Source organism: Oryzias latipes, chromosome 9 (assembly GCF_053564925.1).
Source record: "Oryzias latipes strain Hd-rR chromosome 9, Olatipes_Hd-rR_3.1".
Lineage (NCBI taxonomy): Eukaryota > Metazoa > Chordata > Actinopteri > Beloniformes > Adrianichthyidae > Oryzias > Oryzias latipes.
The window spans coordinates 18,390,733-18,417,988 of record NC_136245.1 but is presented as its reverse complement, the minus strand read 5'-3'; the positions used below and the strand labels follow the sequence as shown (position 1 = coordinate 18,417,988).

At 37.8% G+C, this 27,256-nt stretch overlaps 1 protein-coding gene across 1 annotated transcript in view; it reads right to left on the bottom strand.

Annotated features, from left to right (window-relative positions):
• The window catches only part of LOC101170596 (GDNF family receptor alpha-2), a 50,275-nt gene that overhangs the window by 15,348 nt on the left and 7,671 nt on the right, over positions 1 to 27,256 (bottom strand). The window contains exons 3-4 of the mRNA XM_004072656.5: positions 21,418 to 21,504; positions 10,964 to 11,342 (exon numbers count right to left, since the gene is read on the bottom strand). Of these exons, the coding sequence (XP_004072704.1) occupies positions 10,964 to 11,342; positions 21,418 to 21,504 (466 nt within the window). The remainder of the gene's footprint in view (positions 1 to 10,963; positions 11,343 to 21,417; positions 21,505 to 27,256) is intronic.

The window sequence follows — 27,256 nt, the reverse complement described above, 5'->3', positions numbered from 1 at the left end:
CAGTAGCGCCTCCCCCACGCAACAGGAGTGTACTTTATGAATGCATTTTTGGGCAAGCATTGAGCATAAAATTTGACGTGTATGTAAAGACGCAAATCTGATGCTCGTTGAAACAGAGGTAGCGGACGCAAATTTGATGCATAGATCCCATCTGGTGTAAAAGTACCATCAGAATCAGCTTTATTGGCCAGGGAATTTGGCTTCGGTTTCTTATGCTCTTGCGCAAACCAAGCATATTGTGCTTGGGATTTGAAAACCAACCAACCAGACACCCACTGAACAAGATAGCCGGCGCTTAACATTTACAGAACCCTGTGAAATTTGACATAGAATCTCTTAATCAAAAAGAACCAGATCAATTTTTCTTAAAAATGAAATTATGTGGAATATACCACAAAGCAAGTGGACCACAGAACACATTTTTGATGTTTTTCTGTTACACTGATGCCACGATGTGTTAAAATGACAGAAAAGCTGAAATTTAAACCCTCTTGTTTATTTTCCTCTTGCTACCAACTCTCCTCATACCATCAGAAAACAGGAAAAATGGGAAATGTTTCTACTGCATCAGTGAACTTGTTGGTAAACTGTTTCTTTTAAGTGAAACTTCAACTTTTTTAATGTTTCTGCATTCTGCTGATAATCTTGAGATAACTCATGTTGCCCCAAAGCTGTTGTCCTCATCGGGATTTCCTGTCAATACTCTTAAAGGGCAACATGGACACATGCCATTCACCCCAAACACAAGACTTTGCCACATGACACAGCTTTTTCATTCCTAACTCAGTGGAGAATAAGTAAAACAAAAACAAAAAATCTGACCTGAACTGCATATAAAAAGAAAAAGGAGCAACAATATTACACCTTTTTCCTTTTTTTAAACAAATAGAGACATCCCATATTTCAAGAATCTTGAAACAACCTGTTAGGTTTGAAAGGGCTTCCTGATAAAGCCTGAGTAGCTTGTTGCTGTCTATTTTAATAAAGTTTAGTTTCCTTAATCATTTCTGATCAACACCAAAAGTAAATGATGTCTCTAGAAATTAATTGACTTTCAGCATCAACTTGCAAACCAGACGTAAGTTATTAAAGATCATTTTTGCCATTTAAAACAGCTCCATGGAAAGTTTGCAGCAGCTGCAACCTTCACTGAGACTCTCTAAGTACCAAGGAAACTAAAGAGAAGAATGATAAAATTTGAGAGGTCCATACTTCCACATTCACAACTACTCATCAATCATTCCATAGATAACGCTGAAGCCCTATGGACAACTCCTGCATTAATAATACATGCAGGTCCACTGGAAGAGGAGATTGTCAAAAAATGATGAGGCCTTGTCAGTAATGACTGCAGTTTTCCTGGGTCTCGTTTAGCCTCTTTAGTTAAATGTAAAGCATGCATAGTGTGCTAATCTGAGCACATAATGATACTAATCTTTTCATCTCCTCTCCCTTTTTTCTCTATTTTTTCACTCTCCCTCCTATTTTTCCTTGCACCCGATTTCAATGTTTTCATTTGTAGCTGGCAAGTTAACCATGTCCCTCCTGAAACAAATGTCTGATTGCAGCCGAACACTGCAGCAAAGTGTATTCTGTAAGAAACAAGAAGGTCATCAGCTGACACATGCTGTGCTAGCAAAACCAGAGCTTAACACTGTTTAAAGAGGACAGAGTTGTAATTAAACAGAGTAGAAATTGAAAGAACCTTTTATCTTTTGGTATGGTGACAAGTAATTGGAATATTTGTGACCGCCCACTGAAGGACATAAACAACATGGCTGTTGCAAAGGGTATCTACAAAATTTCATACATGTAGCAGAAACAAAATCCCAAGATAAAAAGACAATGTGTGTAACGATCACTGGGTTTGGTGTTCTTTTTCAATATTCTTATTTCCATAACGAGTTCTAAACCTCAGGTTAACTTCAAGAACAAGGCTAATTTTTTGATTTTATTTTTGCTCCTTTTGCTTGGGGCCACTATAGCCTGGATCTTTTTGCTCAGCATCCTTCTCCAACAGACTCAGAGTACCAACATGTCTCTGAAAATAGTTCGGGAACTTAGAAATCTCTACACCCATACTCTGTCCTTCTTTGTTTGACATCATCTTTACATTTTTATGGTGTCAAAAACACATCCCGAAGGAGTCGCCCCCAATCTTTTGAATTTGGTTTTCTTATCCAAAAAAAGCAAATTTTAAGTTAAATACAGGGTTTTAAAATTAACAAAAATGTAGGGGAAGAGACCTGTTTTTATTATTTTTTCTATTTGATAAATTTAAAGTATTGTTAAAAATGTCCCATTAGTAAGTTAAGAAAGTTCACTGTCAATCATTCTTGACGATTAGGAAATACCACAGCACTGAGGTAAACAACAGTGATCCATAAATACAGAAGTTCCTATGAAACTGTCAAGAAAATAAAAGTTGCAGATAAACAGACAAGTCAGTCACTTAAGGCTGTAATATGTAATTATTATTCTGCACACGTTTTAACATTTGTCCATTTCAGATCATTTATGTTTTATTAGATAGACTTCTTCAGAATCATGCATTTAATACTGAGAACAAGCTGTTAGATGTGCAAAGTCAGGGCTGCCAGAAAGAAATGATGTAATGTTGTTATTGCATGCCTGCATGCAAAACAAGACATTTCTTGGATTGTGAACCGGTATTTAGGCTCTCTATGCAAACCACAAACACAAGAACACTTCCGAAAGTCTGGAAATGCAGCTGTAAAACTAAACTGACAACTTCATACTTGTCACTGGAAAACATCTGAAAGACTCAGCTAAGTTATCTTGACACTTGGGATAAAAAAAAGAGAGATCTGGGATTCAATGGTAACATTTCAGCCAAATTTAAAGAAAGATGGCACGAGCATTAAAGTTCATTGAGGTATAGGGGAGTGGGGTTACAGCAGCTAGAGACAGAGTTGGACAAACTGGTAGGGTGTTCCAGGGAAACACATTGAACTTTTATGGCAAGTTCTACAAAAATAGACAGAATTGAAGTGAGATCAGTACAGCTGTCAGGTAGCTCCTCCTTGGCATCAAAAAGCATGTGATCTGAAAGCATAGACGACTCAATAGTTTTGGGATTAAAGGCAATGACATGACTCTGAGATTAGATGTTAAAAGTTACATTTGCAGGGAAATTGATGATCCAAGTGAATTAAATAAATATTGGACTTTAAGGAAACGGTCTGTGTTCACAAGAAAGATTCTGCTTGATAAAGGCTTTTAAAAAATAAAGTTACTAAGCCAACTAGGGAGTAATGTTCCCAATCACAATGAAACACTGAAAGAACATCTAGTCATCTCGAACAGTGAGCTTTAAGATCACTTTAAGATTTTTAAACAATTTTAAAAGAAAACAGCATTTAATTTCAAACTCAACCATTTCCAATTTGGAAAACCTACTTCACAGATTTAAGCTTGAACTCACTGATTTACAGCCTAATACATGACTGGTAAGGCGCTGAACCATCCACTCTAATGTCTATGTGAGCAGACATTGTTACAGATAAAATAAACTAATCCTCACACAGATTGTAAATTGGATATGACTAAAAATGCACTGGTTTTAGCATATAATCGTGTTTTATTTATTTTTTGTTTTGTTTAATATATGCATCATACACAGTGTTTAAAAATCCACTCAAATGTAAATGGTATTTTGGTGTGGTGGTTTGGTATGGTGTTCTTGTGGCATTTTTCTCACGATGGAGGACATGTATAAAGAAAATTAAGATTAAAATTGCATTTTTGAGTGTGTCTTAATTCAAATCATTGTGAATCAGGAGCAGACGAGAGATGAAAAAATGCTGTTGGAAAAATTTTGTAGGTGTGACGTAGAAGTTACTATGGTAGGCCACAAGCTCCCTGGTCTGCTCCATTCCGATGCAACCACTTGCAGACAACTAGATCCAAGTACGTCTTTGTTTTTATTTCTATTTTTTATTTATTTATTCATTTATTTGAATTAGGACAGTGCATATTAAACAATGTTTCAGCAGCTGCTTCAACATAAATATGCCAGAGCACAGGAGCTAAATTCCATCCGTTGTCCTAAGGCAGGTTTGTCTCGTCTGAGCTGGCATCTGCCTCAAAACTGTACGGCTGCATAGCTCCAATATTGCGTGCTAATTTTGTGGCACTCCATAATTTTAGTCTGAGGGTGTGAGGGGCTGTAAGCTAGCAGGAGAGTGTGTAAGCAGATGGATGACAATATGTGGGAGAGGTATTATTTTTCTAATGAACTCCTGCCACTCTGCAGAGACTATGTCCCAGAAAAGGACACAGGTTTTCTGGATTTTGGCCAAAAATAACCATAATTAAAAGACCTCTAGGAACGCTACTACAAGAGATTCAAATATGATTGGAGTGGGACCTTAAACACTGCCAGGCACAGTCTAAATGCAAGTTATGGCAGTGGTAGTAGTAATATGGTCAATTATCCTTCGATGACACCACTAAAGGAATCTGATGTCCTTTCCAACTCATCAAGGGAGGAAAATCCATTATAATTCCTTTATTAGTTTATCATCTTTAAAAAAAAAAACAGAAAAACGATACGGCTTTAAAAGGAGCTCAAATATCAATTCAAACGTTTTCATCCTTGATACACACCAAGACACACAAAAACCCACAAGCAGTTGAAAAACTACCGTATATACATTGGAACACTTATACACCTGAGCCTTCTTAAGTCCCCCTTTTCCAAACATCCCAGCCTACACCAGTGGTCTTCGTAACCTGACACCAACCTTCATACAGAACAAACACCCACAAGACTTTTTTTAAGGGTGTTTATTGGCAACTATGTTTATCTAGTTGTTTTACCTTGTGTTCTAATATAGGAATGATAATGAAAACACTTTGTTGCTAATGAAAAACTATTATTTCTCCGGGTCAGGTCCAAACCAGCTAAGAGCTTTCTGCAAAACAGGGAAGAGTTGGCAGGAAAAAAAATGAGTTCAGTGCCAAACAGCACAGTTGGAAGGAAATGACAAAGGGTGTGAAGATTCATGGGACCATTCAGTTATTTTATTTTTTACGAACAAAGCACATTCTGTTTGGATATGAACATGTCATCTTTTTCTTAAACTCGTACATGTTTTTATATCAACCTTTCATAGCTAAAATCACTTACTGGAATAAACCATTAAAACTGTTTATGGCCCCTTTCACCTCTTAGACTGATATCACGATTATTCATTTCAAAAGCTATAAACAGGTTAAAGAAAAACTTGGTTAATAACATTCGTTTAATCAAGAAAGCAAACCTTGTCTTAGGATACCAGTGACTGAGGGTGTGTTTATCAAACAAGTGGTGCCCAATTAATGTTGAACTTCTGCATTTGTTTATGTTTCATTTTGAGTTTTGAAATTTGCGGAAGCAACTTCGGTAGAACTTTAAAAATATCTTTGTAGAAAATCACCTAACTATGCCTCGACAGCCAAGGCCATTCTCATTCTGTTGGAAATTGACCAAAACGTGGCTCGGACATTTAGGAATGAGTGACAGCACAGGGTTTTAAGAAGGTGTCACAAACACCATGAATGGCGGCTGTTTTTACAAAATGCAGTGAAACTTTGCATTGCTTATTGAGTCTGAAGGGTCAGACTACTTTGTTTTGCTCCTGATAGTTAACTTCCTCAGCATTAATGTTTACCTCATTGTTCAATCTGACCTCAGTGCTTCTGTTTTTGAGCGTTTCTGTGCGTCGCAGCCCCTGTTGATGTTCTTTACTTCTAAATGAAAACTACTCTATACTGCATTATGTTGTTTTGGATTACATATAAAATACATATCGATTGAAAAATTGTGCTCCCCTAAAAACATATTTTGCCCCTCCATGATTTATTCCTGCAGTCGGGTCCAGTTTTAATATTTCTTTACATTTGTACTTGAGCATTTTAATAAACATACAGACGTAACTCCTGTTTGCACCCCTTTCTTTTTCAGTTTTTCCAATTTTTCATGGAAGTCTCCTCGCTTGAGCCTTGGTTGCTCATTAACTGTCCGGTATTTCAGTGCCCGTACAGTACAATGTGTGAGAGCACGAGGAGGTGTTGGAATTGGAGGCCAGGGAATACTTTAAGGGTTCTCACAAGTGAAGTAGCATAAAAGTGTCTGTGTGAAAGTGTATGTGAGTGGGGGAAAAAGTGAGAAAAAAATTGATGATAAAAGTATAGGAGCATGCTGATTTCTTTCAGCGTCATCTTGGAGGCTATATAGAGGAATGTCCTTTGGGCCAGTCACTCTCCACAACATCGTTCCCCCTCAGTGGAAGCTTGAACTGTGAGATACAGGAGAGCAGACTGTTGATTTAGAGCAGTGTGTGTATATGTCTGTGTGTGAGCAGTGAAGAGACTCTGTGAGTTTTCTGAAAGTAAAAGTGGCTTGTTATAGTGCATATCCCAAGCCAGATCTGCAGTGTTTGATTGTCTATTGCCTGCCCACTTTAACACAAGCCATCAAAACTCAATCAAAGAGCACAAAATGAAGCTCGGAAGAACGGCATATTAATCAAAGATGAATTGATCCTGCAGGGGATCAATGCTCCGTGCAGACAAATTCAACTAAATGTTCCTGGACATGCAGCCTGTGGACTGACTCGCATGCAAACACACACACACATAATGCGCAACCCCAAAACAGCACTTCCAAATATAGCCTATTGTCCCTCTTTGGACTCAGCAGTCCCAAATGAATAGACTTGGGATCCATTGAAAGAATATTCATGATAAAAAGAGAAGGAAACAGGAAAACAGAAATAAATTCAGCATTTTGTCTGCAGAGCTATGGAATGTAAAACTTGGTAAACAAAAAAAGAATTCTCTATTTGCTCCTTGTCCATCTAGATCTCTAGAGTAAATCAGTAATCGTGTTGGCAGAGTGAGGAAAGATTGAGATATTTTAATGCAATATGTCACCCAAGTTGAAGCCAAATTACATAACCAAGCTCTGGGCTCTACCTGGAGTCTTGCGAAAAGTTTGTGAAGGTAAAATCAAAGCCAAACCAGCTCACAGAATGCTCAAAATAGAACTAGTATATTTGAAACAATTACCACTGTCAACTTTTAATGCTAAAATCTGCTGCATCTTACCATCTAAATGTCTAAAACTATAAAGACCCACTCCAATGACAATGGTGTTTTTGGTGTTTGCAACATCTTCTTGTGGCATTTTTCTCACGATGAAAACCTGGGGAGTTACTCTACACCAACATTCCCATCCACAACCGAGAAGCAAATTTCTAATAAACTACTGCCGCTCTGCAGAAAGTATGTCCTAAAAATTGACAGTTTTTTAAATTTTTATTTTGGCTAAAAATGGCATAATCACATTTAAAAAAAACACTGGGAACACTTTTACAATAGAATAAACAGATAATCATAGTGGAAAAAATAAAGTCCAGGATTTATTTTTATGGACATTCTGACTAGTTATCCCTTTTTATGAAGCATTTGTTTTAGAAAGTTACACATTTCTCAAAGAGATAAGGAGCAGATAACCCATAACCTCCAACCTGCTGCAGCAGCTTTTCTGTTCAGATTGACCCTTCTGTCATGCACCAGTTTTTATTTAACTATCTCTGTCCTTTAATTGTCTTGTCATCCCCCTTTTTTATTGGTGTTTAAAATGTATCAGGTTAAAGCAAGTTCTATATCTTTCTACGGAGCCATAAAGAAATCCTGAGGGAAACTAGCCCTGTTCTTTATTGCAGACTCTTTCCATTTACCTCCTTATTTTTTTACATTGTGTTGATATTTCAGTTATAAAAGTTCATGCCTAATAAATGTTATTTGGGTTATTTGCAGATGCAACTCAATGTACAAAGAAAAAAAAAACCCAACTGTTTTAGGTCTCTTGTTAATTTTTACTACACAAGTCTTCATTTGGGAACCAATATTGTAATAGATGTATGAATTTTAAACGGAGGAGACCATTCTTTTAGCTTGGGAGCAAAAGAAAAAAACCCTGCGATGTGCCAGTCCTGCTGCTAAGCAGTGAGAGGAGGTTGCACAGGTAGTAAAGTGAAATCCACTTTCACTGCAGTACCCCGGGGAGTGTGTAGGTATCTAATCAGATGGCAGTAAACACTTGCTAATGCTGCCAAAAAGGGGAGATATTGGCTGTTGCCGATGTAATCTGAGGTATTAGGTCATTTGAGCTTCCCTGAATAACCCTTAAGTTAAGTGACATATTTTTTATCTTCAATCATCCTGTCAGCTGAGGATGGCAAACTTTTAAAATATCCATGTAATTAATATTGTTCAAAAGTTGAGCTGCTAATCTTTTAAGTCTACTGGTAGACCTCACTCCTTGCCTGGAGTCTGTATTACTATGGTTCTTCAAAATACTACAATGTCTGTTTGCACAACATACTGAAGGGAAAAGCTCAAATGTTAATCGTTAAAGTACGGTTTTGTTTATTCCTCACCCCATAGCTAAAAAACATGAGAAAAAGCTCAGCACTGACCAGTGAAAGCCTCAATGAGACTGAACTGTGTTGACGTTCTGCTGCACATTGACAAAATTGGCGAACGTGTTGAAGTGTTGAAGCGGCGCGCGCACACTCATCGAGCTGTTGACCTCGGCGGGGCATTACACAGCCTTAGATAATGAGCTTTAACATTCCATTTCATCTTTCTCAATGAGGAGGTGGGAAAGAGACAGCTGCGGGTGGAAAGGTCAGAGAAAGCAACTCTAACTGAAAAGAGATAACACAATGCAGGCAAGTAGGTAATTATCGAGACAATCATAAATTTGAGGGAAGCTGATCGAGTTTCACTACTTTAGCAGTGTGGAGGTTGGATTTAGTGTTGGTCTAGAGGACTTACAATTTCAACACCAATGCTCAGACTTGTGGGCCACTGAAACAGTCATTGAAATTCTGCATTAGACATAACAACAAGCTACACAACAGCATCATTACACATGCTAAAATTTCCTCCACTCCTTGTGTTGTCTTGCAGGTAAAAAGTGACCCATAACCATGTGTGGTTGTAGAAAAAAACACCTTAACCTATCCTTTTTCTAATTGAAATTTTATGGCTTTTCCTAGAGGGGATCCATTGTTAAGGGGACAGCGGCTCAGGCGGTTGGGCAGGTCGGCCAATGATTGAAAAGTTGGCGGTTCGATTGGTGCTCCCCCAGTCAACTGTCGTGTCCTTGGGCAAGACACTTCCCCCTCCCTGCTTCCAGTGTGAATGCGTATGAATGTCCCGGTGATGGTCAGAGGGGCCGTAGGCGCGTACCGGCAGCCACGCCTCTGTCAGTCTGCCCCAGGGCAGCTGTGGCTACATCAGTAGCTTACCATCACCAAGTATGAATGAGGAGTGAAGGAATAACGGATACACATTGTAAGCGCTTTGAGTGTCTGGAAAAGCGGAGATAAATCTTATCCAGTTAATTAGGAAACATGATACTTTGTTTTTGTTAATGATTACATGTGGGCTGTACACCACTATGGTACAAAGATTGCCTTATGGGTCACTTTGACCCAGGAATTATAAAAGCAATTAAACACCAGAAAAAAGTTCAAAGGCCACATACAAACTCTCTTTAATTCCCAGATACACAATCACACAAAAACACACATACCTACACACTCATAACTAAACACACACACATTTTATTTAAAAGTATTAAAGAGTGAACTGTTGAGAAAGCTTGTTTACAGGTTTTTGTCCCGCGTCAATACAATTAATTCAGGAGTAATTGCTTTTATATAAAAGCATTATTACAGCTTTACTGTGTAAAGTCTTTTGAATTGTGCGACAAAAAATATGATGAAAATGAATTAAATTGAGTTAAATTTATAAGTAACAGGTTGGTTTTTTAGCATGCACAATGTACATTAGAGTCAAAGTTCAATGAATTTATTTTGGGGATTTGGTGGGTGGGTAATTTTTGCCCGTAAGACTTGGGGAGTAAGCAGAATGCTAGGACTGCACATCCATCTATATACTGTATGTTCCAAACTGTCTATCTGTCTGTTAATTACAATATTAATATATTAGACTATTGATTGATTGCCTTTTATGTCATTTATTGAATTTTATTTCAAATAAATACTTTGAAAGTGTTTTATGAAGAGCAAGAAAGTGCAGTTCAATGCAATCCATTTACAGCTACTTAGTCTAGTGCGCCCACAAATGCTCTCAAGTCCTGTCGCTGAATTGTTTCAGGAGCTTAATCATCTGTTACATGAGAAAATGAAAAAAGTGTCCAAATGTTCTTCCTTTTCTTTAAAGTCTAACATTATGAGTTTTATTTTTAGCAGTTGGCTTTCAAGTGTCTAACACATTGTTGAACTCCATTAGGCTCAGAAATGAGCTTTTAAATGCTTGTAATTATTCAAATGCCTCACATCTTTATGCTGTTTGACTAATGGCTGCAAAGTATACCTCTTTCGGTTGTGTGGATGTGAAGCCACTCGATAGCGCAACACAGGACCAGGCTCTGAGGGTTAAAAAGATCCTGACAGCTGTTTGGGCCACAGTCTTTCACCTGCTCTCGGCAGCATTAATGCGAGGGAACATGTTACGGCTGGATAGACGTGAAGTGAACCTGGCTGCTTGGAACCAGCAGAGGCCTCATGCAGCCAAAGTGATCCACTAATGTTTTGTTCAGCTTAATTGAGCTTTGTCCCTTCAACTTAGCTTCACATCTTCATCCTGCATCTAATAGCTATGGCTTTCCTGAAAGAGTAATTACTTTGCTGGCAACATTGCAACAGATAAATATAAACTTTGGGATGGCTTAGAAGGGAGGAAATTGCAATAAAAATGGAACACTTGGACATTCTTTTTTTTTCATTTTCCATTGAATAATAGTAGTAGTAGTAATACAAATCACTCCGATTGTCTGTAACTTGTCTTAAAATGCTGACATTTTTTTAACACAAGATGCAAAAGCACACAGACATGTTAGCTTTCTTTGGTTGTTTACCTGCAAAGGTAGTCCTGGCGACAGGTCGTCCGCAGCTCCAAACAGTTGGGCTTCTCCTTATCTATATAGGAGCATTCAGGTACTATTGTTTGTCTTCGTCTTTCAGCACAACCCTCGGTTTGACAGGGGCAGAAGAGCAGTCCATGGCTGAGCTCAGGAGGAACGCGGTCCAGGAACGCCCGTAGTGCTTTGTGGCAGCGCTTCCTGTTGCAGGACTCGCCCTTGTTAGTGTCCAGCTTGCTGCAGGTTGTAATGTATGTGGAGCGCTGCCTCTTGCAAATGCCGTTGAGGTTGCAGGCTTTGGTGGCAACTAGGCAAGGGTTGCAGTTTTTCTCAGTCTCTGGGCAGTGGAAGCCTTTGGGGGCCACAGTGAGCATCCCTAACAATGTGTATACAAATAGGGAAGAAAAGGAAGAACAGTTTGACTTCGATGAGAACAAACATGAAAGAAATTTCATGCATAAAAAATTAAAGCTGGTTAATGCTGCTTTGGTATGTTTACAAAAGAAAAGAACAAACTTTAAAGGAAACACAGGTATTAGTAAAAAGGGTTTTATGTTGAAGTAAACGTTGATAAAGTGGCAATTTTCCAACAGGCCTTGACAGTGTGCTACAAAGACGTGAGCTGGAACTAAACATAAGAATACAAAAGCTATGACTTATTTGAGGGCAGATTTTCCAAGCAAATCATAAACTTGTCACCAGCTTACAAATAAATTCACATTTCTTTACGATGTAAACTAATAAACATGAAAATTCCAACGACAAAAAACATACTCATTTAAATAATTTTTCAAATTAATGGTATTTAGACGATTTATTTCAAAGAGGGTTGTCCGCTATTTAAGATGGGTTAGAACAAGTGTTTTTTATATTTCTGATTGCATTCTGTCTTTAACTTTAAAGTTGCAGCAAACATTTGTAAAGAAAAAGACGTTTTCTAAATGTTCTGCTTTTTCTCTTTTAGTGAACTTGCATAATTGATTCAATCTGATTGAGACTTTCATTCCAATATGAATAAAATAATGAAATAAGGTATACAAAATGTAACCTATAACAACCACATTTAGGTATGCATGTATTCTTCATGTGTTTCATACAGTATATACCCATAAATTGACACATTCTTTTCTTCTTAAAGTGTGTTCAATGTAACTTAATCTCTCCTGGTTCTATCAGGATTGGCTTATTTCCAAATTGCAACATGAATATGTCTGATTTTTCTTTTTTACAGTTGTATATAAATCAAATAGGACATTTTCTGTAATTTCTTAATATGTTTGAAGCAATTAAAATGGCCACAAAGCTATTTTATAAAGACATTTTTCTGCAATGTGACACATTCATTGCAGCATGAACCCGAGTTCCGTTCTTTTCTTCATGGGGAACCAGAAACGGAAATATTTTGATTTAGTCCCATAGTTGTGATGGACAGGTTGTGGTAGAAAAAATGTTTGAGTGTTTTGCAACACTGAAAAGCTATGATTGCAAAACAGATATGAAAAGGGAGACATATTTATCTAAAAATCTACTGGTAACAAGGCAGGTTTGTGTTTGCTGGTGGAATCCCTGTCCAGTATTCAGGCTATATTAGAGAAGTTAACCTCCCTACCCTGTAGATAATGATATTTCAGAGGTCGTGGCTGCATGGTGACACTTGAAGAGATTCATCTCTTATTCAACAGAAACAATCTCCTTCTGTGTCTATCAGACAGCAGGACGAAAATCTTTTTTTTTAAAGGTGTGCGGTATTGTTTCCAAGTGCTTCCTTGCATGTCATTAATTCTGAAACAGGGCTGAGAGCATGTCAAATCCAAACAGAGGTGAAAAATAAGAGAACCACTCAAATGAATGATTTTGTGGTTTTAGATTACATCTGATAAAGGAAAAGTCAAAGCCTGTGAAAAATCAAAAAGATGTCAAGAGTTCTTCAAACAAAAGATACCAACTTCATTAAGGGAGGACGGAGGGGGGTAAATAAACAAATAGTTTAAAAAGTAATATAAGTTCGAGAATAATTTAAAGTACAGTGAAAATATAAAATTCATTGTTTTAATATTTAAAAAAAAATGTTAAGTACGCTTTCATTAGACATCCCTGAATCATCTTGAGAAATGAACATCTCCTCTGAACTCTAAGTAGTTAAGGGAATCTCTGCAGCAGATGTTTGGCAGAGAAAAGATAGAAAAATATATGCACACCTGAATTACTTTTGGGGCCTAAAGAACCCATAGAGGTGATAAAGGTTTATTGTGTGAGCTAACTTTGGCTCTGGTCATATAGCTGGGGCAAAGTTTTGTTTAAGTGGGGCGTGATCAGAGTGGCCCCAGAAAGGGGGCAGTGCAGTCCAGCTAGAGTCCATGTTAGCAGGGCGATTGTCCAGGGGTTCAGGCTAGGCTACATTACATTGATGGATTGCAGCTTCTAAATCTCTCCTGGCCATCTGCAGGCTCTAATGTGGGCCACTGGTGGGGTCTGGGATGAAAAGAGAATAGAGGAAGGATGAGCTTCTGCGATTTATCTGACCGAGCTGGTCTGTAGCTGCCTTTGAGGCTGCAGCAATGGTCTTGTTTTTACTACCTTTGATTGGGAAGCTGAGATTGAATTTGGTGTTCAACCCAAAAAGATATCCTGGGGGAACATAAGACATAAAGCCCACTTGATGGCTCTGAAATGCTTACACACAAACAGGATGATAGCAAGGACAGGAGGATGAGAGGAGAGAAGCAAAGAGTCTACGCTTGGAGGGGAAATGTTTGGTATAGTTTTCTGTGGCTACAATTGATTTACCAAATGTCTTACCAAACAGGTTTTCAGCAAACCTATCCTGCAGAAATGTGTGGATAAAGGTTAATGATGTGAGACATTTAAAAATTGATAGTTTTAAGAGGGAAAGGCAGTTTGAGCAGTTTATTCTAGAAACTGATGATGAACGATGAATGGAAGAAGAGGACTGAGGCAAACAGATTGAACGTCCACTTGCATAGACATGCTGGAGAGTGTTCAATTACGCCTAATTTAGGAAAGATACACAACTCTTGCTCCGAATAATAAGCCAAACCCATCAACAATACAATTGGGTGCTCTCGGCGTCACAATAGTCCACAAATATCCATCAGCCAGTTTTGCTGCCTTTTGTACCAAATGATTGCTGAGAGGCAGAATGAAAGGGGAGAGGGACAAAAGTGACCAAATTTTTCATTTCTATACAGACAGATATAGTTGTTTTTTTTACTTCAGTTACTCTTATCAAACAGCTTTATTTCTGTTTTTATGTAAACACAACATAAAAATTTTTACATGCTCCAAAAATTCAAAAACACACAAAAAATGGATATAATTTCAGAGAAACGATGATAATTAAATGTGACCAACTGAATTAATGTAATCTCTTCTGTATTAAAGACCAACTCCAATGAAAATTGTTTTTTTATTGTTTTGTTGATATGTATTTCTGAGTATTTCTTTATTCCAATCGTTGTGAATCAGGAGGAGACGAAAAAGCCTGAATCAGTGACGTAGGTTCTACAATTTGCAGGCCACAAGATCCCAGCTTTGCTCCACTCCAATGCATCCACTTGTAGACGGCTGGATCTATGTTCATCTTCATTTTCCTCACATCTGGCTTGTTTTTGTTGCACTACTAATGTTAGGTTGAGGGTGGGATGATGACAAATGAGGGCAGGCTTACTCCATGCGAAAAGTCCCGCTCACAACTCAGAGGTGAATTTTGAATAACTCCTGCTGTTCTGCAGAAACTATGCCCTGAAAATTGCACAGGTTTGTTGATTTTGGCTACAAACAGCATAATCATAATTAAAAGGAACACTTTTACAATAGATCAAAATGTGATCAGAGTGGAGCAGCGTGGGTTCAAATAATTCAGATAATAGATTTTGTCTCTCAGGTCCCATACTTTTACTGTTTCAGTGTGCCAGTGTAGTGCAGGAATGTCCATCCTGACAATGGTGGATGGTTTTAATGTCACACCCCAAGCTTGTTTGGCACTCCATATCAAAGCTGAGACTAGGGGGTTTAGTCAAAAATCAAAATCTTGAGCTCGACTCTGAATGCTATCCACTATTCGACTTTGCTGCATAACCACTAGGACTATAACTTTATACTTAAATTGGAAACATAGCCCTTAAAACTAAGGTGATAATTGCTCACCCAACTAGTAAACTAAATAGTTATCTTTCTTGGGATGGCCAAATACATTTTCTGTTTTTGAAATGCAAATTTGAGTGCAATAAAAGCATGTTCAAAATGAACATGTATATTTTAATTTATATTTTTATCATAGACCTATCCAAGGTGTATGCCGCCTTCATCCAATGCGATAGGTTCCAGCAACCCTATGGGCCTGGGAGGGATTGAACAGGTTCAGAGGATAGATGGATGAAAATAAACAACTTTTGAGTGAAGAAATATCTAGAATTGACAAAATCTGGTCTTACTGGAAACTACAACATGCTCAGAAAACAGAAAATTCATGTTTTGCATGTTGTGGCACAAGATAACATGATTCCAATTTGCTCCTCAGACACTAATCTTGAATAGTAATACATAAGCATGATGCAATAGGATGATGTTTTTGTTATGTTAACAAGTGTCTTGTTTTCCTAAGTTTCCTGAAATTATAGTGTGCAGAATTGTAACCAATGAGATATGGGACCTTAAACTTTGAATTAACATTAGATTTTTCTATTTACAGAATGTGTTCAGATGTTATGACTTTATGACTTTGCAACTTTATTACATTGTTTTTTGCAGTTGGCTGTTTGACTTTAAATAGGCCTCTGCATGCAACAAGTGCTGGACAAAATCTAATAAAACTAAAAAACAACCTGCTTTCTTCTATAGATTTAAAAAAAATATGAGAATTTCAGCGAAGGGAAAAAATGAATGGAATAAAGGGAAAAAGTAGCAGAAATGTGCACTTGACAAACGGAGTGAAGCTAACTTTATCCAGTGAGAGCAAATATAGACACGACAAAAAGAGACGGGATGAAAGGGGGTGTGAAATCACAGGGTATGAAAATGTGTGTACTTTTTTCTGTTTCTTAAGAATGAGAGACCTTTCTTTTCATGTAATTGCTTTCCACCAACCTAATAATGCATTTCAAATATCATCGCACACTTGAAGGACAGCAGCAGTGAGTTCACAACAGTCCTATAGAGTGTTTTCAGTAATTAGGAAAGGTGCCAAAAAGTTTGAGTTTGGCCCTGGGTGAGAATAAGAGATTGTCATGGAATGCTTTTAAAGAGCATGTCGAGCTTTTCAGTGTCAAAGGGATCATCGGCCATGCCCGCTGTGTCACAATAGATTTCTGAAGGGAGAAGGAAAAGGGTTTGGTGAATTCCAACTGAGATGTGTCAAGTTAGATTTATGTCTACATTTCACAAAAGAATATTCCAGAGAACTTTATGATTTTTTTTCTCTTAGTTTTATTTCATAATATACAGCTGTAGGAGGAAACCGAGGTTGAGTGGACATTATAATTAGGAAAAAAAATCGGAATTCTGTCGAATGCAATAAAAACGAATGTGTTTAGAACTACAGAAATGTGTCTTCAAAATAGTTTTAATCAAAATTTGGGATTCTTTGAATGCCTGTAAAAAGAAATTTCCTGTTTCTCCAGATCTCCTATGTCACAGGCATACTAGAATGTTTTCAAGCAGCTCAACAAGATGTGGATTTTACCTCTGTTAGTTGAATTTTGCATTATAATCTGCTTTTTTCATGCAAGTAGAGACTTTATTAATGTGCTAAAAATCTGACACAATAGAGATGTTCTGCTGTTTAATTGAAACTAGATTAAAAATGCTTAGTGGATTTGAAACAAATTGCATCACTGATCCACAGGGAAAACTGCAAAGCAAGGGATCCACTTATGGGGTAAAATAAGACCAAAATCAACACACGATGGGAGAGCACACGGACAAAGAAATATAAATCCACATAAGTGCCCTTATAAGGATACACAAAATCTCAGGCTCAAACAAACACCCTACATGGAGAGACATACACTAAGAACCCCGAGGAACTAAGACCCTACTGTAAACATGGAAGAAAAGACCATTGTGTTTGCATAAGTAATGGTAATTGTTATGAGGATGGTGTGAAAATGTCAAACACTTGAGCAGCATGCTTAGAAGGGTTGGTGCTCTGCTCCTTTTTCCTCAGCTGTACGTGCACTTTTCAGGACTTAATTGGCTGGAGGACACAGAGCAGAGAAGTGAGATACTTACTGCAGAGAGTTTAACTTAATTCCAGGGGGGGGGGACGCCTGACTGCAGGATTTTGCTATGCTCTTTGCTCCAAATAAGTTCATTAGCTGAACGTTAGGTTAAGGGAACATGGCACCCCCGGCACATGGCAGACTGTGTTCATTTACAGTCAGCGTGTCCTGTACGTTGTGTGCGTTCATTTGGTGTCCTAAAATGAGAAATGGATCAATCTCACACCTGTCCTGATCTTAGAGCAGAGCTGAAACTGGGGAAAGCTTCTGTCTTTGTAATCACACTAATGAGAACATCAGGAGTGATGTAGGAGTTCAGTGTCCTCCCCAAGGAAACTTGAAGGGCGTTGTGGGGCAGCGGAGAGACACATTCATACTCACACTTGCTGCTGGGAGCAACTAACATCAATAACTTCTGTGTGGGAACATGGCCATGTTTATGCCTACAAATTTCAATGAGTTGAAGCGTTTTTGCAAACATTAAGTGGGTCAAATTTTCCCACATAATAGAACCCTCACAGACTGGTTCTTGGTCTATTGTTCTCAGCCTGTAAACACCCTTTTTGATGGGAAAAGAAATGCGACTTCTGACTATAAGTCGCTCCAAAGTGTGACTCGCCTCTGGCCAAAAATGCATTATAAAGAAGAAAAAATATATATATCTCACAATTTTGGGTGAAATTTACTTAACAAAATACAGAAGCAAGAACAGACATTTTGTCTTGAAATGCAAATAACAAAAACAGAATAGATAACAATTTTAGATATATGCACACTTCACTAGCATAATACATTGATGCTTATTTAGCTTCATGAAACATCTGAGGAATCTGGTATAGTAGCACAACATATGAACAATTATTAAGATAACCATAACATAAAAATATGCTAAGAAGTCAACTAAACTCCTTAAATCACTTTAAATCATTAAATCCATTGAAATCCTCATCCTCTGTGTCACTTTGGAACAATTCTACTGAGCCCAGTATAAACCTGAGTAGGGCTTCTTCTTCTGCATTTCTTTCAGTAACAAAAATAACACACCTGCACCGCCCTCAAGCGGTTTTTGCAATTTATTTTTAAAAATCCCATATAAGTCGCGCCTGAGAGCATGGCACCCCCGGCCAAACTCACACCTTTGTCCGATGCACAGTACAAAAACATGAAGATGTTCTGACCAAAATCAGGTTTTCCTGTTTTGTTTTTTGTTTGCTTTTTGACCTTTCAATGATTACTGGCACTATTGTTACTAATATTAGTTCAATGTAAAATAGCAATGTGTGTTTTTTCAGACTTTTATACAGGTGTACATAAATGTTGATATAAACGTAGTGAATGAAGCATATATTGGTTAGTCATTGTAATTTTCTTTTTGACCATAAATTAGTTTGAAAGCTATTTGTTTTCATTTTTTGGTGTGGGAAACGTGCCTTTGTGGGAAAACAGTAAAGTTTGCATTAAGATAACACTCAAAAATAAATATTTTCTTCCAGTTTCAAACAGTTTATTCTGCTAGCAGTCTGTGTTTGGTGTTATTTGGTGCACTGGATCATTCAAGACTCAAGAAACAAGTCATTAAACAAACAGGAGCCTCAGGGACATGTGGAAGAACCATAAACAGCACCTCCTCCTCATGCTGGACAGCAGCTTGCTCACACACTGTTGTGTGGTTGCATTGGTCAGTCTAGCATGAACAGCCCACTCATGCTGATCCCACATGCGTTCAAGGGAGTTGAGGTCAAGACTGCTGTTTTTTTTTTTTTTGTTTTGTTGTGTTTTTTTTCACAAATCTATGGAGGCAGAAATAGGTCAAACTAACTCTGGCAATTAGGAGGTAAATGTATAATCTGTCAATAAAAGTGACAGATGTTGATGCCTTTAGTCTGCTGTTTAAATCTCATTGCTTGTATTTATAGAAAAACGGTAGAGGAGAAGTGAAGGTGGGAGTGAGGCAAAAACAGATTTAAAGTTGCAACTGTGCCCAACGTTTGCTTAACCTTTCCACAACGCTAAACTTCTCAGGCTTGGCAGTACCATTTGTCTTCGACATATCTGAAAAAGAGTTCCTAAAAATGTGCAAATAAATGTTTTTTTAAAAGGAAGTTCACACAAATTATTAGAAATGTAAAAAAAAATAAAAACGATTTTTTATTAAGAATTGCACAAGCCATTGTATGTCCAGGAAGAAGAAACATCCTCGTGGTGTGGTGTCCTTGAGTTTTCCATCTGTTGCTCACAAGATCAGCAATGTTTTTCCCTCTGCTGTTTACCCTTTATCTGCCTGGTTTCTTCATAAGCCAAATAAAATGGATGTCTCAAATTCTCCTGCAGCTCAGCCTGGCAAGCAAAACTTACTGCCCAGTATTCCAGCTCTGTGCTCCAAGTTGATCCATTTATTTGCCAGTTTAAATGCCTAACTTTCTCAACACATTGCACTTTATATCTCCAGTGTATTCTTTTTGATCTATCATGGACTCAGGGTTTTATTTGGGGCATTTCTGTCAGCTGCAGCCCTTCAGCAACAGTGAGAAGTAAAAACACAGCTTATAGGTGCTAAAATACTGCTGAGGGAGTTGCACAGTCCCACAAAAGCCATGGCCAAGAAGGCTAAATTAATCGTGTAGCAAAAAGCTAAACTGACCCTGGCCTTGGTCACCTCACCTTTGCTAAAACAAACAGTGTGGGGCGCATGAATTGCCTTTTTTTTGTCACAGACTGTGTTTTTAATGGATTTAAATGTAAAAGACTGCTTAAGTATTCTAGAATTTAACTTGGAGCAATGTATCACATTCTAACTTTTAATGTTAGTAAGAGTGCATATTTTACAATCTTTTTCTAATCTCTGTCACAGTTTCTGTTCTATATTTTGCTTCTCCAAAAAAACAAAACCCAAAAAAACAAAAACAAATGCAGAAATTATGCTTTGATATTTTCTTCTTGGAGAAAACCAACCATTATCCCATTGAACCAGACGCATATTGGATTTTGCATTGGTCTCTGTTCAGTTTATTGATGGGACATATGGATAACTCCAGTGTTTTGGCAGCTGAAGAGAGAAGTATGTGTGGAACAAAAGTGTGTAATTACTTGTCTGTTTCCCTGTAATTTCTTTTCCTGAGCTCCACATTTAATTACTTTGTTCTCAGAAATGATATACTACGAGGAAAGATTGAAGGAGAAAAAAAAACAATTAGGTATTGGGGAGTGACAAGACAGCATGCAGTAAAAAGTAATGGTTTTTTTGTTGTATTTTATGTCCCAAATGATAATGTACTCATTATTTACACAAAGGTATTTCTCCTTTCTCCAGTTAATTGGACTACAGCACTCAAACATATGCACTGCAGAGGCCTGTATGAATGTATAATGTATGCAACTGAATGTAATAGGAAATTCAAGTTAGGATGTTTCTTTTAATATTTTGCTGGAGCCTACAGAAATATACAATCCATATTTTGTTTTTATTTTTCTATTAATTTTCTTTCATTCATGCATTTTAGACAGGGTTGGGGTGACTCTTTAAAATCTAAAGGGGTGGTGCAATAGGCATGTGTTGTTTCTTTTTTGTATCAACCTGAACCACACATTAGCCAAGGAAAAAGGAAAGGTGCCATCTTAACTGTTTATTTATTGCTTTAGGCCACCAAGAAAAGAAACCCCTCAGAAATAGGTGTTAACTAGAAAAAAAATAGTAAATAATAAAGTCAATATTTCTGCATTTCATTATGCTCTGGCACTGGACAGGTCTCATTCTTTTGTTCATTAACTTCTGATATACAATTTACAAGTCGTATGTGTTTGCTGGCGTAGCTGTGCTTTAGAAGCGTTAAGGGCTGCATTGATTTGTGTTACCTTGACGACTGTAACCAGAAGATTAAACAGCAAGCAATAGATCTACTAGACTACTTAATTAGTAAAGCAAAGAAGAAATCAAACTGACGGATAAATCAATAGTTGGGAAAAATGTGGGATTGTGCACTGAGACTATAACCCCTGATATACCTTAGAACCAAAACACTGGTTAAATGTCACAAGAAGGATAAAATAATGAGGTCGCAGGTAACTCAGAGGATCAGCTTAATAAAGCATGACCAACACAAGTTTCTGGAATATTCTTTTTCTTTTAACCCAACAGAGTCATTTTCTGGTGACTGTACACACATTTCTTTTTGAAATAAACTCAGTATTAGAGCATAAATGCAGGTGTGGTACCTGAAGAGATAGCAGCCAAACCAAACTCATCAGGTTGGCGGTTGGGGGCTATAGGTTCATAGGGAGATAAGTCCTCCATGTCTCCACCTGAAACAACAGCAAATAAAACAACATTCAGAATATTATTCCTGGAACCTTTTTTCTTTCTGCCTTCTTTTCACACGACATCCATTCAAAAAAGGCTAATGGTAATAGAAATCACACCATCGTCACTCCAAATAAAGGAAAACAATCATTGAAAACATGCATTTACATTGTTTTTATGCTTTCATGTGGGGATAATGTTTCGTTAAGTGTGTTATTCAAGTAAATTAAATAAGGATGTCATTCAATTTTAAATTATTTGCTTATCATAAACTGAGTGATGAGTGCTTGAATTTGCTTTTATTCATTATTTTATATGGAAACTTTGATCGTGATCCGGTCATTTCCTTTTGTTCCTGCCACAGTTTGATTTATGGAGACAACAGGGAGATGAAACCACAAACGATGCATCTCCCCAACTAACAATATGTTTCCGGGGTTGTTTGGAAAAAATAAATAAAACAAATTAGAACTCAACTGACTGAGTCCCTCCCGTGAGTCCACTTCTTAAAATTCATAGCCATTCGGTGTGATTGAGACAAACCCTCCAGTGTGTAATAGCTTTGCATTCAGATCCGAACAGAAACACAGTGAGAGTGTTGTTAGCATGGCTCGGAGGCCCACCACTACAAATGAGATAATCTGAAACATGTTGATGCAAGACTCCACTCCCACAACAAGCTATCAGTGGATCCAATCAATAGATACATCTAGTCCTAAACATGATCCACAAAGATATTCAAAACAAAGAATCAAAGCCAATAAAATGTTTTCTGGCAGGCACTTAAAGGTAAAATAGATGTGTACCTGATGCATTTGTGTTTTTTTTTTGTAGCCTGTATGTATTTCTTCCATGACAAACTTGTGCATCTGAAATATTTTTATTTCTTCTGTTTTGAAAGCAGTTTTTAAAAAAGCCACAAAGTGTTTTCAGTAGTGCAAATGTTGTACTGACAGAAGTCGGAGAATGGAAAGGAAAACCGTTTTCCATTTGCCAAAAAATAAAAAGGGAACATTTGAACTTTCAGGAGTAAACGAATTTTCAGATCTTCCCCGCATCTTTGAGGCAAACATCGCCCCAACACGACGACAGATGCTAACCTAAACAGGAGATCAAAAATTATGACTCCTAACAAGTCGAGGCTTTAAATCTCCTTTGGTTTAGATGCCACAGCCTGCGCAGGCTGAAGGAGCTCTTGAAATCAAGTGAAGCTCCTCGCCCTTAACCACAGCTGCCATTTCAATATCTGCCACTGTATCGACCACATCTGCTTCCCAAACTGCAGGCTGTGAGCACAGCTTGTTATAGGGAAGAAACTGCATATGCCATAGACTGGATAAATATTGAAACCATAACCCACAGAAGTGCTTCTTTAGCAGCTGCATGCTAAAATAACAGGGACATTACAGCCACTGCGATGATTTAAACTGTCACCTTTAGGTATGGCAATAACTTTAACCTGACCTTGCATGTTTCTCATCTAAAGCAAATATTGAGTAATACTGATAAACAGTAAAAATGAGTTCAAACTTACCCACAAAAAAATTCATGGAAATGGAATAACGCATTTAATTGCTGCTGTAGAAGTCACTGTCACAACAGGTGGAGGAGACAAACCTCGGGAGCTAATGCTACACTGGCCAAAATGCAAAGACAGCCAAATGCTTAAAGGTCACATCTTCTGGCTAAGCAGAAACAAATCACAGCAAGCACAATGGGAGCTGGAATCTGGATGCCATAAAAGGAGACAAGACACTGGTAACAGAAGAAATCCAGCGATGTAACTTCCAGTACCCCACCTGCAGAAAAAGCATTGCTCAAACATTGCCCATTACTTTTGAAGGTCAAAAGAAGAAAAAAAAAAAGTAACCTAGAGCTTTTTCTATTTTACTTTCCCAAGCCTTCAGGAACTCTGAAGCATGGACCTTGCTGTAAGACAGTCATAAATCCGATCAGAGCGAAATGAAAATTACGACTGCATTTTGAGAATAGAACCAATATGAAAACCTGTAAATCTGGTTGTGTTGACCTTTGGATTTTGTTGATGATCCTCATTTTGCCCACATAATTATTTAAAATAGTGGAAAAGAAAAAAAAAATTATTGCACAGAGGACGACAAAATGTGTCTTTCCCAAAATAATGGTCAAATGAAAAATAATATATTTTATCTTCTTTTTTTTTTTATTCTTGGCTCTACTTGTACTATTCTTTTTGCTCAAATTACTGTGAAAGGAGAACGCACAAAGGTTGAGATATATGTCAAAGAATAATAATAACTCTTGGAAGCTAACTATTTCTCATGTAATTTACTTAAAGACCATCATTTAGTCTAAAAGTAATCATTTCAAATCTCTGTATAATACAATTTTCCCCTTGTTGTAAATTCCAGTAGAAAAACAAATGTTTTGAAGCAAAAACGCGATGTTTCCTCTGATCCAACAGATCAAGCTGTACAGAGCAATCATAAAAAAGCCCTTTTTTGGCAGAGGCATTACATCGTTAAGTGCTTAACATTAATGTAGCATCTGTTATGTGGAGAAACATCTCCACAAAATCATCTGACAATAGGTTTTTGTCTGTTTAATCGAAAAGGATAAAAAAAAACTCAAACTCCAACACAATATATGGTTCATTCGTTTTAAAAGTTTTTTTTTTGTTTTTTTTTTTAATGAAACATGAAGGGAATCCTTTCTACAGTCTGAAACATTTTTGGGGTGTTAACCCCCCAGCAGGAGCCCCAAACATTAAAAAAATACTGAATTGTGAAGTCACAAAAAATTATTTTCCAAGCACCGAGGCAAAAGATGTTTTTAGCCGCAGGACTTTATGTTATAATTAAATCTCTAACCCACTTAATTTGCCCCTACACTGTTGAGCATGATCAGCAGAGCCAAGGCAGACAAGCCGTTGTACCAAAATACCACTTGTACAGGAAGAAGATGGATGGTTTTCAGAAACCGATACATGTAAATACTAATTCATTTCATGCAGCATCAGTGAATTTAAGAAATATTCATTGTTTTGGAGAGTGCCATTTGTTAATTAAATTGTCAAACTGTAAGAAATTAAGCCCCTTTTGCAAATCTTTGCTTAAGTTTTTGTCCATCCAAAGGAAATAGGGCCACCACTGCTTTCATGTTTTTAATCTTGCATTTTTGTTTGGTTCGCTGTAGCGCGTGGCTCCCACATGCTTGATACAGAAAACATGCCGCTTTTTATTGCAGCAGGTTAAAGACGCCACATCTGCTCTGGTGTCACTGCATCTGCGCAGCTTGATACCAAATTCCTGCTTCTGCAGGGTTATGATTGAACCTTTTAGATTGACCTCACCATGTTTACAAAAGTGCTGCCTAAAAAAGTTGAAGATCACCAGATCAGACAACTTTTGAATCGCATCTTAAAGTACCTTTGTGCATTTGCTCTGCATCTGAGGATGGCATATGGGAATTCACTTTTTATGCCATTAAGATAAAATGCATTGATTTCCCTCCACCCTGCTCTCTACGTCCTCCGCTTATTTCCACAAAAGAAAGATAAGGCAATGTGATACAACCAATGCACGTTTTCCTTTTTTTCTTTCCTTTTTTTGTATTAAAATTGTGTTTAACCGAACACAGGCATAAATGCAGCTTACGGCTCAGCTTTTGAAGTGTTATTGACATTTTAAACTCAATTTCAGACCTTACAAATAGAATATTGGATTAGCTCTGAATAATGTTTCAAGTCACAATTCCATTTCAGCATGGCGTGGTGGGCAAATGCAGCATGAGGATATGGGCTGAAATTTTTCAAGTCTGGTTTAGCTATGGGAATGTTATATTAATATTAAACAAAATGCCCTTGGTTCTAGTCTACACTTAAGCTAAATATCTAACATTTATGCTAAGAGTAATTATTATTGGAAGGCTAGACAAAAAAACTTGAAAAGAAGGCAGTAAACAATCTAAATGTCCCTTTGAGAGCAAACTTCAATGATTGCTGTATCGAGAACTCATTCATATACAGGCTGTTTCATCAGGCAGACAGGCCATGTACTTGAGTTCCACAATGTTCATTCCTTCTGTGCTTCTGTGAACCTTTTTCTGCGGGAAGTGACTTATAATGACCAACATCATGATAGTATTCAGTGAGCATAATGGTGTGTCACTCACTCTCACCTTTGACAGAGAGCTGGAGAGCTCAGCAAGCCATAAAAGGCTAATTTAAACCTTTCTATTCCGTCCTTATTTCACCTGCGTGTCACATTCTACACCAGCCACATGGTGAATGGGCGGTTCAGCTCGCATCCCCGAAAGCCATCAGGCAGATTTACGAGGATCAACAGTCATCAAATCATCAAATTTCACTCATACTTTTCACATTTTAGGCTAAAGATTACAATGGAGTCGGGGGGGTTGGAAAACACAAGAATTATACCTGAAGGACCCTATTGATCTTGTCCAGAGGTTATTGATAAGACCCTTCATCTGAAGATGAAGAAGCCACCTGTGAGTGCTTCAAATAAAGGAAAGGAAGCAGCAGAGGACGTATTCAGCATGCAGGAGCCCACTCACCTTCCCGAGGCCGTCCTCTCCAACACTCGGGCCTGCTGGAAAAATGTTCTGCTTATGACTCTGGATGGGTAAGGTAATAGCCAGTGACTGCTACCATTGCTCATAGTAATGATGGTTTCACCCAGGAATACCTTTACAACCAAAACCCACCCCCCACCCATCCAAGATTCTCTCCTTCTTCCTCAGATACTTTGGTTTCCTGTCCTTCTCCCTTAAATTTCTCTCTGTCCTCATCATTTATCTGCTCCTCAGCCTCACCTCCTGTTTTCCCTCTTGCTCTCTCCATTACCGTTTCCCAGCCGGAGTCTAACATGATGTGCACAGCATTCTTATGGACTGCACGCTTTTTTTTTGTGCCTTCCCTCGGCTTTAGGACCCAACTTACAGCACTAGAATAACTTAGCAGCATTAAAAAAAACAGGACCTTTGAAATGCTGACATTAATAAAAATGTAGTGTAACTCACTCCACACAATCGTCTTGTATTCTCATCATTTCCTGTAAAGATACAATCTCCTCTAACAATGAGCTGCAGAGAACTGGCGCGAAGCCTCAATGGGGGCTCTTTCCTCCTTTTGCAGTGAAACTTGGCTCAGCTCATTAAATGGCACAACTACGAATACTTACTACTACTTAGAGACCCAGGCTGCTGTTTCTTAGGAAAGGCTATGAAATAATGTGTGTTGAACATACAGAGTCGATCGTTTAAATTACCACGTCCCCTATAAAGTTGTATTCACACGAGACTCAAGGCACAATGGAAAGAGAACCGTATCCACCAATGCTGTATCCCTGTGCGAGGCAGCCAATATTTCTTTCTTAGTAATTACATTTTTTATAGATTCAAACTACTATATAGACCTCTTCACCTCACACCAGCCCATTCAGGGCAGGCATTAGCCATTATCCATCAAGGCCGCAGGCATTGACAAATTGAATTCAGCATCTACTTTCTGTTAGAAAACACAATTAACAGGTCACTGTTACTAATGATTTAGAGACCAGCGCTAGAGGATCCTTCAGATGAGTGTCTTAAGCCTCTGTTAAGCCTGTGGTACAGAGGAGTAAAGGCAAACGCTGTTAATCAAAAAAGGGGTCTGAATCCACATCACAGCAATAAGATCTGTTGTATAGTTGGTTCATGTATATGAGTATGTATGATCTTATGTCTGGCCGTGGAAAGACTCAGGTAAGTCAATAA